Source organism: Myxine glutinosa, chromosome 1 (assembly GCF_964187855.1).
Source record: "Myxine glutinosa chromosome 1, kmMyxGlut1.1, whole genome shotgun sequence".
NCBI lineage: Eukaryota > Metazoa > Chordata > Myxini > Myxiniformes > Myxinidae > Myxine > Myxine glutinosa.
In genome coordinates, this window is record NC_136261.1 from 56,002,888 (window position 1) to 56,020,624 (window position 17,737).

The 17,737-nt window shown below is 46.1% G+C and overlaps 2 protein-coding genes across 3 annotated transcripts in view; both read left to right on the plus strand.

The window, feature by feature from the left end:
* The first annotated feature begins 3,911 nt into the window (after positions 1 to 3,911).
* On the plus strand, positions 3,912 to 5,204 carry LOC144889723 (uncharacterized). Its single transcript, XM_078770904.1, has 2 exons — positions 3,912 to 4,094; positions 4,233 to 5,204. The coding sequence occupies exons 1-2, from the start codon at positions 3,939 to 3,941 to the stop codon at positions 5,079 to 5,081; spliced, it is 1,005 nt and encodes a 334-aa protein (XP_078627030.1). The 5' UTR covers positions 3,912 to 3,938; the 3' UTR covers positions 5,082 to 5,204.
* A 1,706-nt stretch (positions 5,205 to 6,910) lies between these two features.
* The window catches only part of MPL (MPL proto-oncogene, thrombopoietin receptor), a 180,944-nt gene continuing 170,117 nt past the window's right edge, over positions 6,911 to 17,737 (plus strand). For both annotated transcript variants that reach the window (XR_013622428.1, XM_068111814.2), the window contains exon 1: positions 6,911 to 6,968. Coding sequence is in view for 1 of the 2 variants with exons in the window: in XM_068111814.2 (XP_067967915.2) it covers positions 6,963 to 6,968 (6 nt within the window). In the remaining variant the exon portion in view is untranslated. The remainder of the gene's footprint in view (positions 6,969 to 17,737) is intronic.

Here is a 17,737-nt window from a genome sequence, read left to right on the forward strand (position 1 = left end):
GGAATGGCCACAAAACTTTACTCCATTGAGGAATAGCAATCGATATTAACCACATTACAGAAGATAATCGTCTTCACAATTAGTAGTCTAGTAGGAAGACTAGGTCCCCCTGCACCCCCCGGAGATATACTTCTAATCAGTGTTTCTAGATTGGAAAAAATGTGTAGAAAATGACTAGCTATGGCCCCAAGCTGAAAAAATGTCCCACATACCATTTTTATGCAAATTACTGCTGCCATTATCAAAAAAACGATTTTTGACATATCTCAGCCAATATTGCAGATAATTGAAAAATGAAGGTGTCTAGACCCATGTTTTGAAGGGCATAGATCATGATAGAACTATTCATAACATGATTACATGTGTCTATGGTATACTAGTATGCATATTAATGCTGTAATTACAAAATAATCAGTTTTACAAATGATAAGGATACGTTAATACTGCAGATAACTTAACATGGTACATAAGGGGTCTAAACCCAGGTATTTTCAAGGTTAAATGTCAACAAGATGCTCCTGAGTCTTGCATAGGGGCGGGACATTGGCAGTAACATTGGTACCACTCAACTTTTCTTCCCACCATTGACTTTGTATTGCGAGAGATTTTCACTTGCTTATTTAAAGGTTTCTCACCCAGCCCACGTAAAATCTACCAACTCCTGCTGTTAACTCCCAAACATATTTTTTTATGTTATCCAATCACAGTGCAGAAATGACAGACTAGAGATCCAAATTAGTGCTGCTATAGCTGCCATTTTCCATTTCCATCCATGTAACATGCGCGCTCGCGCGCTCGTATCAATTGGTAATGTCGCGCGCTCGTATCAATTGGTAACGTTGATGTTATTGAATACCTCAGTTGAAAGTTCAGTCTTCCATTCCATCTGTGTGTTGTTCTTGGTATTCATCCTCCAATCTAGCCAGGTAAGATGCTAACTATAATGTTACTCACACTCTTGACTTCAGTTTCTGCATGAAATCATAAACAGGCAGAATAACAGCTGAGCCAGCTAGCACCATGTTAGCTAACGTTAAAGCTAGCCTCATCTATGTACAGTATGTTCCTAATGTCGGTGTAACTTAAACTTTTGTTAATGCCAAACATGAGACATATCTGTTGACTTCTGTATATGAATTGAACCAGAAAGAGGCACGACAGCTGAGCTAGCTACAGTAACTTAGCACAATGTTTCATTGGCCTAGATAGCTAACGTTAGTGTGGAAGAATTTAGATGTTTTAGCTATTAGCACTTTTGATGCCACTAAACATGGTTTAATCAGCTAAAAAGTACCCTAGTGTAGAACATGACTCAGAACCTCTGTTACCTCACTGAAAACTCAGAGCCTCCTTTCACAGGCACTTTTAACATCATTCGTGATTTCTTATTTGTCATTTAACAGTGATGGTAGACATCGACAGCAAGCATGCCCAAAAGAAAACGGAGTGTAGAACCTGCAGCCCAAAGCTCTCCTCCTACATGCATCCTTCATGTACCATCCATGTCTGATCATGGGGATTTCACGCCCCTCCGTAAAATTAAAGGATCTGCTTCAGAAAAACTGCAACTGCTTCAAAAGATCCGGGATAGACGTCTCAACCAACCGCATGACTCCCCATGTCGTATGCAATCAGTATGTGATCAGATCCCGGCAACTCTTCCTGATGACCTAGAAAGAGTAGGATATCACAGCAAGTGTTATAAGCACTTTGTCCGCCACTTTCATCGTCTGGGAGATGATACAGAACCAGGGCCATCAACCTCATCATGGCATCACTCTCCTCGTAAACCAGGAGGTTCTGCTGAACCCATCTTCCCGCCAGAGTGTATATTTTGTGAGAAAGTTGAGACCAAAGATGCTCATCGCAATACTGAGAGGCCTACAACCTTCCCATCCTTTAAAAACAAAGAAAATGCATGGGAGCAAATCGAAACACGGGCTGAGAAAATGGGTCTCTATCGACTCCATCGAAAGGTGAAAAACAAAGACCTCTTTGCATGTGAGGCCAAACACCATCCGTCATGTTTTAAAGCTTTCCGCACAGCATTCTACAACTATGAGCGTGCGATTCACAGAGCCGAAGCACCAAAGGAGCAGGCTTGCATGTCAGCCGCCCATGAAAAGGCATTCAACTCAGTACTGGAACACATTCAAACCCAGGTCATCCAGCAGAATAAAGTTCTACAGCTTTCTTCCTTGCGCTTGCTCTATGTCGAGGAACTGAAACTGAATGGATATGAGAACTCAAATTATCGGTCAGAGAAACTACTGAAACGCCTACAGAATGACCCAATCAAGGAGCATATCCACTTCACGAAGGTTGATCATGACAAATGTGATGTCATTTCTTTCTGGCTTGTGCACAGCTCAAACATAACAGTTTCCAATGCTCTCGCACGAGCATTCACACTCGGAAGCACAAACAAGAACCAAAATGTTGCCCTCCAACTTCGCCAGGGTATTCTACAGGCTTTCAGAGAGTGTAAAGACCAACCATGGCCACCAACAGCTGAAGACATGGAGCTCAATCCTGAAGACATCCTACCTCCAGACCTTGTCCGCTTTCTCAGCGTGCTAATGACTGGCAAGGAGGGCATCGAGACAGAAAAGGTGAAGCGTCTGGTCTTCTCCATTGGACAAGATCTGTGCCGTGCAGTGTCAGATGGAAAATGGAAGTTACCAAAGCACATTCTCCTCTGTGTGACTGTAAGGCACCTGTTCCGAAGCAAACAGCTCACCACAATACTACACAGGCTTGGACACTCTGAGAGCTACGATTTCGCCTTGGAGTTGGAAACTGCTCTCGCCAAGGTCCTGGATGAAGTCTCAACTTATCGTACACCACAAATTGTGACAGGAGAGGGCAACCTTGTATTCCACTGTGAGTGGGACAACTTGAATAAAACCACTACCAGTGTGCACGGCAGCAACATTGTAAACAGTGCTGGAGGAATCATGGTGCAGGAGGTCAAGCCCGGGTTCGAGAGCAGCAAGGACCGAATGCTACCTACCATCAATAGGTCACAACAGCGTAGCCTGAAGGTCGACACACCAAAAACTCTCCCACCCTTGCACTTTACTCGCGTTGGCCCGAAGTTCCCTGAAGGCTCATCATTCACACCGCCAGCAGAGAATGACACAGTCTATGCCACTACGATGCAAGAGTACTACATCTGGCTCTTCATCAGATACATCGGAAGCTGTGGCCTGCAGCCTGTGCCTGGGCTAGGGGGTTTCACCTCTGCAACTGGTTCTCCCCCACCCAGCAAATCAACAGTCGACTACTGCACGCCTATCCACCAACCGATCACAGACAACGCAGTTGTTCGTGAGCTACTGAAGCGTTCCGAGGCAGCAACTGCTGAGGTGGGTCAGAGATGGGTCCTGAATACATTTGATCTGGGTGTCTGCATGAAAGCCCTTCCCATCATCTGGCGCTGGCCAAATGAATTTGCTAGTCATGTAGTAACGATTGGACCCTTCCACACATCCATGAACTACATCGGGATGCTCACTGGACACAAGATGCGTGGTTCTGGATATGCAGAGATTCTCTTTGAGGCACAACTAGTAACAAGTGGATCTCTCAAAGGTGTTCTCAGTGGAAAGGCCTACGCAAAGTCCCTCTTTTGCCTCAAAACAGTGTGTGAGGCAATGGAGAGGCTGTTGATGGAGAGATTCACTGAGGAGGAGAACATCATGATCTCTGACCCTGCTGTGCTTCTCAGAATGACCCAGTCTTGCAACCGAGAGCACCTCGATGAAGCCCTCAAAGACCCCTCAACTCTACTCCTCATCAAAAAGTACCATGCCTTTGAGGAAAAGGTGCGCAAGGGCCACCTGGGGAAGACAGCTGCCTTCTGGATGTCGTTCTGGATGTCCTCAGAGAAGATCATTCTGGCTGGACCAGCAACCAGGAAGCCATATGACTTCAAAATGTTCCTTGCAAATGACGACAACAAAAAGCAGATGTGCCAGCTTCTTCTGAAAGTGTGGAGTGGACAAGAGGCAGCTACCAGGCTGGAGAGAACAGAGATGGCTGTGCTGATCGTGGAGGGGAAGGCCCACCAACTTGCCTCAACGAATGGCAAGGTAAAATTGAAAGCCCTTCGTGAATGGCGATTCAATTTGTAATTTTTCCTGAAAAAAAGGTGATTACCTGTGATGTTTGTCTATATCTGAAACTGGCAGTGACTGGTGATTGAAATGCGGTGCCTTTTTGTGTTTCAGGTCGAGGTACGTGAACTCCCCACGATCTACAGCAACCAGGAAGAGACTGATACCAGGGTGGTTCTGTACCTCCATCATGCTGCTACCATCGGATACAAGAACGCTGTAGTCAGAACACCGGACACAGACATCCTCCTGATCCTGCCCCACCATGCCCACAACATCAAGCTGACGGTGTACCTGGATACAGGGTCAGGGAAGCATCGCCAACTTGTCAACGTCTCTGAGCTGGCAGAATCCCTGGGAGAGGACTACTGTGCCACTCTCCTGGGGTACTATGTGTTCAGCGGAGAAGACTGCACCAGTGCCTTCAAAGGGAAGGGAAAAGTCGGGCCCTTGAAAAAGCTGGAGAAGAATCCCAGGTTTCACAGGGCATTCGGTGAACTGGGTGACAACTGGGATGCCAACCCTGAGGTGGAGAGGCAGTTAGAAAAATTCACCTGTGTGATGTACGGCCAGAGTCGCGAGTCATCAGTGGACATTGTCCGTGCCAAGCTGCTACGAAAAATGGTGGGAGAGGACAAGACCCTCACATCCAAGTCCAAGGTTGATCTGGCTCGCCTTCCTCCATGCCAGTCTGCCCTGAAGCCGCACATCCAGCGTGTGAACCACCGCGTAGCATTGTACAAAAGAGCCGATCAACCTATCATCGAAAAGCCAAAACCTTATGAGGAGCAAGGATGGATAAGGACTGATGAAGGACTGTTGAAACCAATGTGGTCCAGTGGTCCCATCCTACCAACCTCACTGGTGGATCTTCTGAACACAGGAGAGCACGAAGAGGAGGAGGAAGAGGAAGGAGAAGAAGAGTTTGACTCTGACGATTTCGATGAAAATGATGATGACTGACTCAGTGTAGAATCACTAATGCTAATGATGTTTATCTAAAACAAGCAAGAGAAGAGTGGTCACATTGAGTGCTAGGACTATTTTGACAGTTGTAATATTTAGAAAAATAAAACTTTGTGTTAACGTCTGTGTAGACGGACCTTAATATGAGTATTATTTCGTAAAACTGTGATTATTTTGTAAATAAAGCACTAATTAGCATACTAGTATACCATAGACACATGTAATCATGTTATGAATAGTTCTATCATGATCTATGCCCTTCAAAACATGGGTCTAGACACCTTCATTTTTCAATTATCTGCAATATTGGCTGAGATATGTCAAAAATCGTTTTTTTGATAATGGCAGCAGTAATTTGCATAACAATGGTATGTGGGACATTTTTTCAGCTTGGGGCCATAGCTAGTCATTTTCTACACATTTTTTCCAATCTAGAAACACTGATTAGAAGTATATCTCCGGGGGGTGCAGGGGGACCTAGTCTTCCTACTAGACTATAGCTATCTTCAGGGCTTACTTACTGTGCAATCAATAAATGATATTGATCCATGGGACATAAACACCATTAGAAAAACACTAAACGCTTTAAATGTCATTACTAGGGTGTCAACAACAAAAAAGAGGTGTCTATGGTGTCTTGGGTCTTGGATAGAGATGGCCAAGATGGCCTCTATCTCCTTTCGGCTTAGCCTGTTTGGCATTCCCATCTGAGCACTTGGCTTCGGAGACTGGGATCCCAGGTGAAAAATCCCATAAACCATATGAATCTGTACATCGTCACCACCTGTCCTTGCCCTACGTGGAATGTATGGGCAAGCTCCTCCTGAGTTTTTGCCAACCATAAAGTCCCACACTGCCACATCCTGCTGATACTTGCTCCCGCATGACGTTATTTTCCCGGGTGCCGCACAAACGGCTGCACCGATCGAGATTTAACGGATGTTTATATAAATGGTTTAAAAGAAAAAAAAGCCTTCAATTTCCGATATTTAGCCTTTTCATTTGGGCCTCCCAATTGAAGCCCCGCCCATAGGGCGGGTACCGTTGCTCGTAAAGTCAATGAGAAAAGCAAAAAATGGAGAAAAAGGATACACAGAATCTTACTTTAATTCACCAAATGTCTGTCTGTCTGTGTCTGTCTGTCCGTCTGTTCCCAGGTACCGCAAAAACGGCTGAACCGATCGCAACGAAATTTTGGGTGGGTAATTCTGGGACCCCTGGAGTAAAATAGGCTATATATTTTTTCCAATATTTTTTCCAATTTTCCAATTTTCCAATTTTACAATTTTCCAGTTTTTCCAAACACGATGGAATAATATTTACCGATATGAACAGTGATGTGGCTTTTATTGAAATTCTACAAATACTGTTTAGATTTTGATGATTTGCATGTGATATGATTTAACGGATGTTTATATAAATCGTTTAAAATGAAAAAAACCTTCAATTTCTGATATTTTCCCTTTTCATTTGGGCTTCCCAATTGAAGCCCCGCCCATAGGGCGGGTACCGTTGTTAGTATAAGTAAATAAATTACTTGCAAAAACAAATTTGAGTTCAATCATACGACAAGACTCATGTCAAAACCACACTCTTTAAAGGGTTTCCTGCATGTTATTTGTCTGGATACATTGTGTGGTTCTGTAGAGTGTGGTTTTGACATGAGTCTTTTCATCGCCATGAAGTAGTGACGCCTAACCCGAGTGCTCCACTTAGATACGCTGATGTTATTATTTCAGAAGTCGAGAGCCGCAGAGTTCTGTGCAGGGAGATAAGGGTAACGCACAAAGTACGAGGGCTGAAGGGAGGAGTGTGGGGAAGAGGAAAATAACTCGTTATTTTAGGGTCCGCGGAACGAAACCTTGCGCAAGTGGTGAAATGCAGGCAAGTTTTGTTCGTCCTCCGATCTAATGTAGTAAACTCGTTACGTGTGATGGATTGTGGGTTATCATACTCCGTTTTGTTATGGGGGAAAGGTTTATCAGACAATTATTGGACCTCACCACCTTTGAATTGTGTTCTTGGGTTTGATCCCCCATTGCTATAGATCCCACAAACTGTTTTCCTGGTACTGTATGTAACACCTGCACTGCAGTTTTCACCTTTATGGGAAAGTTAAAGCGGGTACTTAATTTTCTGCATTTTATAAAATAACGAAATATTGTATCATATTTTTCGTGAATAATTATAACGATACCCTCACATGGTTAGCAATATTCTGCGTTTTTTGTTCTTAAACTCTGTGAATCACTGGAATTCGTTCGCTATTACTGAAAGATCGTGTGGTAGAGCAACAACAGTTATTTCCACCAATATATTGCACTCTGAGAGGTATATAGCCATCCTTGACTTTAGCCAGATGCAGTTGTTGAATATGATGGATGCATGATAATCTCCGATAATGCCGACCCGACGTTTAACATGTGTGAAATACCGTCCTGAGTAAAGAGCTTTATTTCCATCAACTTTTTAATCCGCTTGACCTAAGTCCATGCGGCACTGATGTGTTCCCTAAAACATCGTGCTCTACTGTGCCTTCAGAAAGTATTCACACCCCTTGACTTTTTTCACATTTTGTTGTTACAGCCTGAATTAAAAATGCATTAAATTGAGATTTTTTTGTAACTGATCTACACATGATACCCCATAATGTCAAAATGGAATTATATTTTAGAAATTTTTACAAAATAATTAAAAACGAATTACATAAATACGGTATCTAATTTACATAGGTATTCAATCCCCTGAGTTGCCTGGTGTTGGCTTAGCGGTTAGGGTGCCGGCTTGGGATCCTAGGATCCTGGGTTCGAATCCCGGTCGATCGCTGATTTAATGCCAGGGGGGTTGACTCAGCCTGTCATCCTTCCGAGGTCGGCAAATTGAGTACCAGCTTGCTGGGATGAATGATCCTGGTGTGTACCCCGGCTTACAATAGGTACACCGTATCCCTGCGCATTGTAAGAGCGTGACCAAGGGTTGGCGTCAGGAAGGGCATCCGGCCATAAAAACATTGCTTCAAAACAGGGAACCATGATTGTCATGGGGCCTGCAAGGGCAGGCTAACCCCTGCTCTAGCGGGGAAAATGGCCTTAAAACGATCATTCATTCATTCATTCATTCAATCCCCTGAGTGAATACTTTGTAGAAACCACCTTTGATAGCGATTACAGCTTGTAGTCTTCTTGGGTATGTCTGTATCAGCCTTGCACATCTGGATTTGGGGAGTTTCTCCCATTCTTCCTTGCAGATTTGCTCAAGCTCTGTCAAGTTGGATGGAGAGTGTCGGTGAACAGCAATCATCAAGTCTTTCCACAGATTCTAAATGGGATTCAAGTCTGGGCTCCAGCTGGGCCACTCAAGGAGTTTCACATTCTTGTTATGAAGCTATTCCAGTGTTGCTTTGTATGTATGCTTGGGGTCACTGTCCTTTTGGAACGTAAATCTTCACCGCAATCGAAGGTCTTTTGCACTCTGAAGCAGGCTCTCCTCAAAGATTTGTCTGTATTTGGCTCCTTTAATTGTTCCCTCTATCCTTACAAGTCTCCCAGTCCCTCCTGCTGAAAATTATCCCCATAGTATGATGCTGCCACCACCATGTTTCACGGTAGGGATGGTGTGAGATCGGTGATGAGCTGTGCTCAGTTTCCACCAGACGTAGCACTTTGCATTCAGGCCAAAGACTTCAATTTGTCTCATCAGACCACAGAATAATTTTGCCTCATGCTCTCAGTCTTTCACGTGCCTTTTTGCAATCTCCAAGCGTGCTATCGTGTGCCTTTTTCTCAGGAGTGGCTTCCGTCTGGTCACCTTCCCATAAAGCCGAGATTTGAGAAGTGCTGCAGAGACTTTGTCCTTCTGGAAGGTTCGCCCATCTCAGCCAATGAACTCTGTAGTTCTGTCACATTGGTGATTGGGTTGTTGGTCACATCCCTGACAATGGTCCTTCTTGCCCGGTTGCTCAGTTTGGTTGGACGGCCAGCTCTAGGAAGAGTCTGGGTAGTTCCATATTATTTCCATTTCCTAATGATGGAGCTCACTGTGCTTTTGGGAACTTTCACAACTCTATAAATAATTGTTTTATACCCTTCCCCAGATCTATGCCTCCTTACAATTCTACCTCGGAGTTTTACGGATAGTTCCTTCGATTTCATGGTGGAGTCTGTGCTCTAACATGCACTGTCAACTGTGGGACCTTATGTAGAAAGGTGTGTTTCTTTCAAAATCATGTCCACTCAATTAAATTGACCACAGGTGGACTCCAATCAGCATGTTGATGACCAAATCAAGTTGTTAAAATCAAGTCAAGGTTGAACAAAGGAAATTGGATGCATCTGAGCTCAATTTTTAGTGTCATAGCAAAGGGGGTGAATGGTTATTGACATAAGACATTTCAGCTTTTCATTTTCAAGTAATTCGTAATAAATTCTAAAAAAAAAAAAATTCCACTTTGACAGAAAAACAGAAAAAAAAGAAAGAAAATCTCAATTTAATTCATTTTAAATTCAGGTTTTAACACAACAAAATGTGAAAAAGTCAAGGGGTGTGAATACCTTCTGAAGGCACTGTATATATAGTCATGGGAATGGAAAAAGTAGGAAGATTGACAGTTTTGAAATGTGGTTTTTGAGAGGAATGTTAAAAATTCCATGGACTGCAAGAAGAACCAACAAATCAGTGGTTGAAGAAATTTGACCACCATGTACATTAGAAACGTTGATGCTAAAACAGAAACTGTCATACTTTGGACACTCATCATGCATACAGAAAACTAAAGTCTGGAGAATATGTATGATATATCATCATCGTTTTATAGCCGTTTCCATGCTGGCATGTGTAAGCCGTGATTCACCTAATCCTAATGGCTGCTTCGCCAAAAGGCTAATTTGAGGCATGTTTTTTGTGGCTGGATGCCCTTCCTGAAGCCACCACAGAATCAGCTGTGGACCTAGCCTTTGTCTAAAGAGACATACCCTGCAATGCAGCATGGGGATTTGCAATCAGAGTTTCCTTCTCCAAGGTGGACTGCCTCCAAGGTTAAAGAGCTCCACTTATCCCTGGTGGGATTGGTGACTGTCACACTGTCACAGCAAGTCCTCACAATGGAGGGCTATGCACACGACACCACGAGGGCACCAAACTACTCTGAGATCCTCCAGACAGTTATCCAGTATTTGCTCAAGAGCACTGTTACCATGGTGCACCACGACGAGGTGGTCAGAAAGTCTTGGCATGGGTAGAGGCGATGTACCAGAACGAAGGACTTACACACTCGGCCTTCTTTTCACTTGCAGAGGAATCTGGTGGCCATAGATAAAAGCAACAAGTGATAATTGGTGTACGCGCCTAGTGCTGCAGTAATCAACGTTACGGCAGCACTAGGCGCGTACACCTGCCCCGTGAAAAAAACAAAAACAAACACAAGCATCACAAATATATATATAATGGTATCTGTAATCTGGTTCTCCAACCTAATGAGCGGACAACATGACGTCATCGCCATGCATGTCCGCATTGCCTGCAAAGCTCCAGAGGAACCATCTAGCAGTGCGTCATTACGGATTATAAATTCAGATACTGTCACAAGTGCATGCAAAACTCACAGTTACCGACCTGGTTTCGCCCTTGTTGGGGCTTCATCAGGGCAACGCAGTGAGGCTTTCCATACACTTGTAACTCTGTGAACTTTTCGGTTTTTATATCAGTCACTATGCGACCTTCATATCATCAGTGGAGAACCGCCAGCAGGTCGACTCCATATGATGAGTGGATACCAGAGATAACGTTACCGTGTGGCAGGCGGTGCTTTTTGCTCCCAGCAAGGTGCAGCAGCAGCTGTATGGGACACCTTGCTGGCGGTTCTCCACTGATGATATGAAGGTCGCATAGTGACTGATATAAAAACCGAAAAGTTCACAGAGTTACAAGTGTATGGAAAGCCTCACTGCGTTGCCCTGATGAAGCCCCAACAAGGGCGAAACCAGGTCGGTAACTGTGAGTTTTGCATGCACTTGTGACAGTATCTGAATTTATAATCCGTAATGACGCACTGCTAGATGGTTCCTCTGGAGCTTTGCAGGCAATGCGGACATGCATGGCGATGACGTCATGTTGTCCGCTCATTAGGTTGGAGAACCAGATTACAGATACCATTATTAGTTACTCCCAACCGCAACCAGGTCGACTCCATATGATGAGTGGATACCAGAGATAACGTTACCGTGTGGCAGGCGGTGCTTATTGCTCCCAGCAAGGTGCAGCAGCAGCTGTATGGGACACCTTGCTGGCGGTTCTCCACTGATGATATGAAGGTCGCATAGTGACTGATATATATGTATATATATATGTATGTATACATACATATATATATATATACATACATAAATATATATATATACATACATACATATATATATATACATACATACATATATATATATACATACATACATACATATATATATATATATATATATATATATATATATATATATATATATTGTTGTGGTTTTGGAAAAAAGGATAATCCCCCCCTCGTAGGTAGACGCACCACAACATGTAGCCTCGCGATAGTTCAGTTATATCTTAGTGAATGTAAGCGTAGCCCTTTCCTGTGTTTAGTTTTGCATTGAGCAGGCCTGCGAGTATGGCGGTTCTTTGGCGATAGCATGCCACGTGGCAGGCCTGAACAAGTCTGGCGAGGCCGAAGGAAGGCGCTGCAGAAGGGAGTGGCCGGTAAGCAGTGAGCCGCCAATCAGGGCTCGAGGGGAGTGGCTAACCACGACGATGAGAGGTGGGGTTTTGGAACATTCGAGTAGGGCCGGGTCGGAGCCATATAGCCCTGCTCCGAGTCCCCCCACCTCCGAAGAGAGTTCTGACTTCTGAGTCAGAGTCGTGTGCACGTGAGTCAGAGCCGAAGAGTATCGTGAGTTCAAGTGCTGAGTTACAGTTCCCTGTGAGACGAGTTCAAGTTCCCTGTGAGAGTGAGAGGAGTTGAGTTGAGCTTGAGCACGCATGAGAACACGCCGCAGAATGAGTGCATTGAATTGCGGTGATCGTGATTGTACACAAACTTTCCCCGAGCCCCGTGCCCTGCGCTCTGCACTGTATTAATCGGCATTCGAGAGGACGACCTGTGCCGGGCCACAGTCGTACGATTTCCTCCTGCCTGCCTTCGCCTGCATACATGCCGTGAACATCAGAGAGCCACGCCGGCGAGCTGCCCCGGAGCGACCAACGGCAAAGCGCGCTTGGCACGCGAACTTCTTCTCTTCTTCTCCCCGTTTGCGTGAGTGGGCCCTGTGTCTGGGTATGTTAAGATCGATTAAGCTTCTGCTCTGTGTCCCCTTTCCTTCATCCTGATCATTGTAAATAATAATAAATTGTGTTATTCCTTTGATTTGACCGTTCTCGTCCCTTCCATCAATTGGCTTCGCATGGTATGAATAGAACCGCTCGAATCGGGTTCCATAAAAGTAACGGCACTAGTCACGTGATACGCATACCGCTCAGCATACTCAATTAAACGTGGCTTGTGCGAGGTTCGGTCCCCGCTTTCGTGGCAGCGTGGGTTAAAGGTACGTGCGACGTTGACCCGATACCCTTTTTCACGTTTGCTCTGGATGTGGCGATTCGGCCTCACAGACCCAAAGACCCAGGGGGGGAAAGGGGTTTAACCCCCCGTCCCCCTTTGTAACGGGAACGGGCTTCGGGAGATCCGCAACAAATTGGTGTCAGGAGTGGGATTTGAACCCTGGAAATAAAATTTTTGGACAAATTGGCCACAACAAATTGGTGTCTGGGAGTGTGAGATAATTGCACCTCGAGTGCGCTTCACGCACTCAAAAATTACGAGCGTACGAAATTTAGTATTAAAACCAAATTTGTATTCGTACCATGGCTGGCCAAGATGGTCAAATGCTGGTGGGAATAATAAAAGAAGAGAAACTGATGACCTAGGACCGGCAGGGACAGTTGGTAGTGGAAGCTGAAAAGGGTGTGGCAGTAAGTAAAGACAATGGCGGTGCCTTGCACGTGGCGGCGGAGGCCAAACCCTTTGTGCAAGTGAGTTCTAAAGACATGCAATTATTCATGACACAATGCCTGGCGTACATGGCTGAGCTGAGTGAAAACATGGACCGATGGCTTGGAAAAAAGGATACCCAGGGGGACAAATCCATATGGGAATTGGAAGAAATGAAAAAGGGGTTGGAAAACAAAATGGGGTGGTGAAATGGAAAAAATGATGGCAGAGTCAAAGAGGGACATGAAAAGGGCGGGGGAGGACATTGGGCGCAGGTTGAGCGGGAAGGTCGCAGTGGTACGTGACGAGGTGACACGGTGTGGGGAACGCGTGGGGAGCGAGGTAGAGCGAAGGACAGCTAAATTGACCGGGACTATGGGAATCGCGACGCGGGGTGTAGAGGGGCCGACGATCGTTGCAATGGAAAAGAAAATTTCGGGGGCGCCGAGGAAGGTCGAGTTGGAGAAAGAAATTTCATGGGTGCCGACGATCGTCAAGGTAATAGCAAAAGAAACAATTGGGGCTGAAGAGACGGGAGAAACAGAAAATAAATCACGGAAGAAGGTTATGGAATCTGAACAAAGTCTGTATTTGCACCGTGATGCCGCACTTGCTAACGAAATTAAAAGTTTTCAGGTGCCGGCGGAAAAGGAGGGCTCCGCGGTGAGTAGCGAAAATGGCGCGAATGTGTTTGGCGCGAACGGGTCCTCGGCGCGCTTGGGACAAAGGCGAGACCCGGGTGTTCGTGATGGGCCCATTGTGCGGTGTGAGAGGGAGTCCGTACCCGAGTGTGTGAGAGAAAAGTGTGCGCCAGAGTGTGCAGGAAAAGAGTGTGTCACGGAGTGTGAGCAAGAATGCACACCGGAGTATGAGCGAGAGTGCGCACCTGGGGGTGTGGAAAAAGAGTGTGCGATGGCTGAGTGTGTTACGGAGTATGTATCGGGAGAGTGCGCACCTGGGGGTGTGGAAAAAGAGTGTGCAATGGCCGAGTGTGTTACAGAGTGTGTAACAGGAGAGTGCACACCTGGGAGTGTGAAAAAAGAGTATGCGATGGCTGAGTGTGTTACGGAGTGTGTAACGGGAGAGTGCGCCCCTGGGAGTGTGGAAAAAGAGTGTGCGATGGCCGAGTGTGTTACAGAGTGCGAGAAAGAATGCACACCGGACTGTGTGTGGAAAGAGTGTGTAACGGAGTGTGTGGGAGGCATGTGTGCACCTGGGTGTGCGAGTGCAGAGTGGGTCGCGAGTGGTGAGGACGCGGCTCAAGCATCGACACCGACCGGGGCAGCGCCGAGCGGTACGGGTAGCAGACACGAGCCCCCGGTGAGTTGTGTGCAGCAGGGACCGGATGGAATTCGTGCTGCGTCGGTCTCGCAAGGACCGGCGTGCACGATTCGTGCCTCCGGCCCCCGCACTGTATGGTTGGTGCCATGTCGTGGCGGCAAAGGCAATCGGCGAGGTTCAAGGGGAGGCAGGAGTTTTTGGGGCCGCACACCCTGTCGGGTGCGGTGCTCCGACCGTGGCCGGCTGGGTCACCATGCGTGGGACCGCAAGGCCCCACGGAGGGATGGAGCCCTGCACCTCGGCCCATCCATACCTCCCCCCTTGGATCGAAAATGCCGGATGGACAACACATACAGGCGACCAACCACCCGCATGGATCGCTCGGCCCTTCGAGGTCGAGCCATGACAAAGTACCTCCAGAGATGGGGGCTCGTAGTGAAGCAGACTGTTGAGAGTAGTGTCCCCCACGTGGGGGAATGGTAGTGCCACCATTCCTCACACGGCGGGGCCCATGAGCATTCGTTTAGGGGGATGGCAGTGACAGGCACATGGGGGTGCCAGCAATGGTTGCCTCCATGAGGAACCGAAACTAGCCGGGGGAGGGCTAGGATAATGTTAGGGATCTAGAAGACTGTAGAGACAGAGATTTAAGTAGTGACACCTCAACTGTAGAGGGGACGTAGGTAGCTTAGATGGTTGATAATAAAACAGGGTGTGCATAGTGTAAAGGGACGACGAGGGAAGCACGAGTTGTCGGGGAAGGTAGATAGATAGATGATGCTGTGTGTTTGAGGGATTGTGAGTGAGACAAATGGAATTGTGTTGAGGTGTATGGGAAGTCGTGTGTGAGAAAAGTGGTGTGCGAGATATTTGGTGTGTGAAAATAAATGGTGTGGAAGTAAATGGTGTGGAATGCATGGTGCGAAGGATTGAATGGGGGAGAGTGGAACCCATTCATGAAAGCCCGGGTGGGTAGTGTAAAGCCAGGTAGAGGGCACAGGTAAATTGTATGGATATTGACACCTGTGGTGCTGTTGGTGGAAAAGTAGTGCTTTGGAGGGTGCATGAGTCAGTGACATGGCTGGGTGTGTGGCTTAATTGGTGAGTATAGTTATTGAGGCACTCCACCATTGGTAGTTTGTCGGCCAGGTGAGGCCGCAGGTAGGCTCTGGGAGCCGGTTAGTTATAGTGAAGTTTGTGAGTGGGGCCCGAGGATCCCAGGAGAGGACCCGGGTTGCCCGATGCCAAGGTGGGCACAGAGGGGGTAAGAGCCAAGGAGGGCCTTCCCCAGTTAGGTAGTCATGAGGAGCAGGTAAGCTCGGGTGGCGGCTTCAGTGGCGGAGGTGCGCAGGTAGTTGGACCTGCTAGTGGAGCCACACGAGCCTGCCCTGAAATTGTGCGAGGGCAAAAAGAGAAAATTTGCGGGAGTGAGACCCAAATTCAGGATGGCACCACAGTGTGGGCAATGGGAATTCGGGTTCTTAGAACAACATTGTTTAAAGAGGCTGATTGGCAGGGTACGACCCCAGGTAGTTTAAATGAGTAACGTATTAGAATAGTTACAGTCACGTGAAAAAGTAAATACACCCCATGTAAAGTTTTGACTTTTCAAATTATTTCAACATACAGCTATTTGATCTTCATTTCAACAATATTGATGGATAAAGGTGATATAATATAACAAATATAATGAAACATTTACATTTTGTAGTCCATTGTATAATTTAAATAAACATAAATGCAAATTTCACATGTGGAAAAAGTAAGTACACCCCTACATTTATCAGACTTCAAAGACCTAAAATTAGAATCAGGTGCAAATCAATAGAACATCGTTAGAGAGGATCTTGGAGGAACCTGTCTTATTTAAACCTCAGACATTTAGTTTGGTTTGCTCTTTGTTGTTGAAGTGTGCGGCGTCACCGTGCCTAGATCAAAAGAGCTCTCTGAGGCCTTCAGAAAGAAGGTTATACATGCCTACGATTTGTTGGGGGCAGCAAGTTCATTTTAAGGCCATTTTCCCTGCAAGAGCAGGGGTAAGCCTTGCGGTCCCCATGACAACTTTCTCCATTTTGCCCTATTTTCTGCATCTCCCCTTGTTAACCCCCTTGCCCGCATTTCTTCTTCGACCATCTTTAGCCAAGTCTTTCTCGGTCTTCCCCGTCCTCTGCTTCCTTCTACATTCATTCCCATCACTCTTTTCAACCGGTCACTTTCATCCTTCCTCAACACATGACCAAACCATCTCAACCTGTTTCTCTTCACAGCATCCATCACATGCTGTATTCCCATCATTTTTCGCAATTCATCATTTGTCTTCCTCTCTCTCAACGATACTCCACACATCCACCGAACCATTTGCATTTCCACCCTTTCCAGCCTTCGTTGCTGCTCTACGTTCATTACCCATGTCTCACTCCCATAAATCATAACACTTCTCACACATGCAGCATACACCTTTCCCTTCAGTTTCAATGACACTCCCCTCCTCGTCAGCACGCCACTCAGTTCCCGAAACTTCTTCCATGCACACCTCACATGAGCAACCGTTGCCGAGTCTGATCCACCTTCTCCATTCAGCAGGTATCCAAGGTAACAAAATGTTTTCACACCTTCCAGCATCACGCCATCTCCAAGATCCAACTCAACATTTCCTCCATCTGCAGCTCCCTCTGTGCACACCTTACACTTGAATGTAGCTGCCACACTGGTTAATGACCCTCTCAAACCACTACATTTTTGATGAACCCACTCAGCGCACATTGTACATTGAATGGAATTCACTCCGACACCCTTCCTGCACACAGCACACGGCCACTTCCCAGTTCTTTCCACCTCACCACATGCTTTACCACTTGCCATCACCTTCGTTTTTCCGATATTCACCTTCAGACCTTTTGTCTCCATACATTCCTTCCACTTGTTCATATTCTCCTTCAGTCCATCCATACTTTCTACAATCAACACCAGATCATCTGCATACAACAACTCCCACGGTAGACCCTCCTTTACGTTCTGAGCCAGCACCTCCATCACAGCTACAAATAGTAGTGGACTTAGTACCGACCCTTGATGCACTCCCACCTTCACCTCAAACTCACCACTGTTCCCGTCCTTCGTCCTTACAGCTGTGCGCGCTCTTTTGTACATTGCCATCACGACTCTGATCAACCATTCCTCCACTCCTAACTTCCTCAATGCCCGTGTCACTACTTCACGTGGAACCATATCGAATGCTTTCTCCAGATCAACAAGCCCAAGAAACAACTTCTTCCTCTTCTCCATATACTTCTCCTGCAACTGCCTCACAATAAAAAGTGTGTCTGTCGTTCCTCTTCCTGGCATAAATCCA

Coding starts and splice junctions, on each gene's coding strand:
- LOC144889723 (XM_078770904.1), top strand. CDS start 3,939: ATGTTCCTTGCAAATGACGACAACAAAAAGCAGATGTGCCAGCTTCTT. Junction 4,095..4,232: donor TTGCCTCAACGAATGGCAAG/GTAAAATTGAAA, acceptor TTTGTGTTTCAG/GTCGAGGTACGTGAACTCCC.